The 3799-nt window shown below is 39.3% G+C and overlaps 1 protein-coding gene across 1 annotated transcript in view; it reads left to right on the forward strand.

The window, feature by feature from the left end:
* fxyd6 (FXYD domain containing ion transport regulator 6) overlaps positions 1 to 2665 on the forward strand; it is a 12882-nt gene extending 10217 nt beyond the window's left edge. The window contains exons 4-8 of the mRNA XM_035679554.1: positions 167 to 202; positions 384 to 458; positions 688 to 724; positions 843 to 892; positions 1302 to 2665. Of these exons, the coding sequence (XP_035535447.1) occupies positions 167 to 202; positions 384 to 458; positions 688 to 724; positions 843 to 892; positions 1302 to 1336 (233 nt within the window). The 3' untranslated portion in view covers positions 1337 to 2665. The remainder of the gene's footprint in view (positions 1 to 166; positions 203 to 383; positions 459 to 687; positions 725 to 842; positions 893 to 1301) is intronic.
* Positions 2666 to 3799: the final 1134 nt, after the last annotated feature.

Below are 3799 nucleotides of genomic sequence, written 5' to 3' on the forward strand. Positions count from 1 at the left end.
GAGGTTGGGAGTGGGGAGACCAATGATTTTGGAGGCGTGGTGTGTAGTATAAAATCCAGGGATCACAAGATTAGAATTTTTCATTTTACTATCTCTTTGATTATTCTTTGAACAATATTGATAAACACCTTGGGTCTATGTATGTTTTCTATTATATTTTTTACAGATGGCAAGGAGAAAGATGAAAACCCATTTGTTTATGGTAAGTATAGGAAAATCCTATACTTTTCTGTCATCATCAGCACATTGTCAAGACATAAAGACAGTGTCTACACATAAGTTAAACTGTTTGCTATAAATGGCACATTGATTATTGTTATTGCCATATTATTGATTTGTCCCATGTCTCTTCTGTGGCATTCTGGCGTCAACTTCTTCTGTAGACTACGAGAGCCTGAGGATTGGAGGATTGGCATTGGCCGTGGTGCTGTTCACGCTTGGCATTCTCCTCATCCTTAGTAAGTTAACGTGTGTGTGTTTGTGTGTATGTGCTTGTGTATCATTTTATTATGTGTACATGCACTCAGTGTAATTAAATGTTACAGTCACTTAAAAAATAATGAATCATTATTGCATTTCCACACTATGTTACTACACCGTTACATTATCAGGTAATAGTGGCATTCAGAATACATCTTACTAATTAGACCTCTGGTCAACACAGCTCATGATTTCTTATATTTGTAGGTCGACGGTGCCGCTGCAGTATCAACCAGAAGCCCAGGTATGTCAGTGTCCCTCTCTGATTGAAAAAACCCCCCAAATACTTGGCTTTGTGAGGCTTTTATTTTATCATACTACATAATTTGGTTACCATAACAACCTGTGGATCCTCTCTTCAGGGCACCAGGAGACGAGGAGAAACAGGAGGAGAACCTGATTGTCCCCATGGGTAAGATGCACATTTAAACTCTGTGCTAGCTCCACTCACCTCTGTCTCACCCCCTGACACACATCCATAATTAAATTTCCCATTGGGCGTGCCCACAGCACAGAGGAGAGGATTGGGGATTCTGTTTACAGATACTGTGTGTGAGACAGACAGACAGACACAGAGTGAAAGAGAGAGCTTACAAGTTACATAAATTACTGCTGACCTTTTTCCAAAGCATATCACAAGTTTCATTTTATACCGTCACAAGCTGTTTCAGGTTTCAGTTCACTTCAATATAGTACAAAAATCACCTGGCAAGCAGTTTCTGATCTGTAATAGGTTATTCCTTCAAATGATTGCATGTAAGTTAATGAGTAAGTAAAGTTCAATGTTTCATTTAAATTACTCATTCTTGACGCTCTTTCAGCTGCAGTGGTTGCAGAGACTGCAGCAGAGAACTGAGGCAACTCCACCGGACCAGACTGCCTTCTGAAATGAAGATCAATTTTATTTGATATTTTACGCGATTATACCAGTTGAGAAATAGCTGATTATTATTACTGGTTATATGACAGGGTAAGAGGGAGGTATACGTTTATAGGTGTAATATGTACATAAATCTTGTGCCCTGAAGACAAACCTTTAGCCTGTTGTGCTCTGTTGTGATTGTGCCAGTCCCTCAGTGCTCTTGTTCGTTCCTGTGCCTTTCTGTAACAGTCTCTCACTCCCATTCTTTGTCTTAGCTAGTAGCACCTTTGACACGAGATTGTCTTTGAAGCCCCAGAGGAATTTTTAATGTTGTGTGGTCTGCTGTTCTTCGTTTTGTACTTATATCTATTGCCTTTAGGTTTTAGGATTTGTTGTTTATTTTGTCAAATGTCCTGGATAATGTTTGTCACATTTGGATTATAACACATATGCATATATACTGTATACATATATAAGTAAAAAATACTCACAGTTTACAGATAAGATATACAGTTAAATATTCTTCATTTAGGTCTACGTTTGAATGATTGAGCGTGTTTGCGTGCACACGTTGGTATATATGTGCGTGCATATTCTATACGTTTGTATGATTGTGTGTATATCACAAGTGCATGTGTATCTGTACATGTAAATGTGATTAGCCTTATATAAGACAATCTCTACTGCCACAGCTCTCTGACTGAGCACAGGAATGATTTGCAGGTATCTGCATGAGCTCCTCCACCGCAGTATTTTACCATCTATAGTGGAGGGAGCTCCTGCATCAGCTGTCTCACTGCCTTCTTCTCCACACATTCACTCCACTCCTCTGTCACCGGCTCTGCCAGGATTAACTAGTCTCTGGCAGACTGTGATTAGTTTCCCCGCACACACTCACTGCAAATCTATTAAGCCTGGGTCTCTTTCTTTTCTCTTTCTTGTTTCTTTATTAAATTGCTTAGTCAGTCTCTTGAATGTAATGATGCTTTCAATGGCCATATATGTAGTACATTTCTGAACAGGAGAGACAAAGTTTGAGTGCTGTTGAGTTTGAGAGAACTAAATTGATATTATTTCTGTGCTAGACTACATTAATAGTAGCCTAATGTAAGCCAAATCACAGCAAGAGAACAAAATGAACATGACCTTGCTGTGAATCTCCTGTCAGGTCAGGCTTTCACCAGTCTCAAGTCTGAATATACCGGTTTTAAACATGACTGCTGTACAATTAAACGCTATGTTCATTCTACGCATGAGGCTTGTTGTGTAGCGACCTGTTGTGCTTTTGGCATAAATAAATAAAAGTATGTCTAACCACACATATTAATGTCTTCAGGGATTTTATGCTTCAACACTTTAACAGCATTTGAAATCCTTCTTTTGGTAATTTCCAATCAATGTCAATCAAGGTTACAAACTGCTACTTGGTGCTATGAAACTATGTCAGAAAATGTGTTCCTCACCAGTGGAGCCTGTAATATGCTGATCTTCTTATATGATTCCAAAGGTTAGCACATATACACTCTTTATTAGCATCAGAGCACAGACTTTATGACACTGTAAATATGTAACTGAGCGGCGCTTCTGAAATATGGCTGTGGGCGTGTGAGGTGGTTTGCGTGTGGGTGGGTATTATAGGGTGGATCTGTGGGGTGGGAGTTTGGTCTGCACCTGCCCCAGACGCAGCCGGGGCCACACACACGCACACACACCTGAACAGAGGTTATACAAGCCTTCAGCAGCTCAGGTGAGTAATAACTTGCTTTCCTAAAGAGATGTTAAATTAAATTTGCAAGTCATAAAAATCAATATGTTGTGTGCAGTTCAGATGCTCAATGCAGTGCAGAAGTACAATGTTAATTCATGTTTTGGAGGGGTTAGTTGATAAAATTTGTATTTATGTGTAAAACAGAAATGATTGACATTTTTACAATAATAAGTTACTCCATCATTTAATGAGTTAAAATATAAAAGCACACATGCTCCAATTAATGTGCGTCGTAAAAGTGGGTTTAGAGGACAGACAGTGGTCTTGTTAATTACCCCCTGATTTGAAGAAATCTAATAGCAGTGATGCATCGCTGCACTTTAGGGGTGGTGTGTTTATCTGCCAAAATCACAGGGTATCAATTCAGCGTTATTGGGTGTCACCGTAACTAGTCATTCTTGCCCCATCTATAACCTCTATCAGACTGTGCAAGGTTCAAGGTTAATGAATATTGGAGCTGTAATATATTAATGAGTAACTGTTCGGTATGCCCTTATGCTCAGTGGTGCATTGAAAAGGCCCAGACACATAACAAATGAAAGCACTGAAGTCCACAACTCACAGTGGCGCGCTCAAACAAAATGGAGACAGCAAGGGAAATTTTTACTCTGTTAATCTGTGTAAGTTAATGATTATAGGTCAGGGGATGTAGATCAAATGAGAAGCTTGTGCCCAGTAAGTAAGTAAGT

Source organism: Morone saxatilis, unplaced genomic scaffold, assembly GCF_004916995.1.
Source record: "Morone saxatilis isolate NCDOM2014 unplaced genomic scaffold, NCSU_SB_2.0 Contig8, whole genome shotgun sequence".
Taxonomy (NCBI): domain Eukaryota; kingdom Metazoa; phylum Chordata; class Actinopteri; family Moronidae; genus Morone; species Morone saxatilis.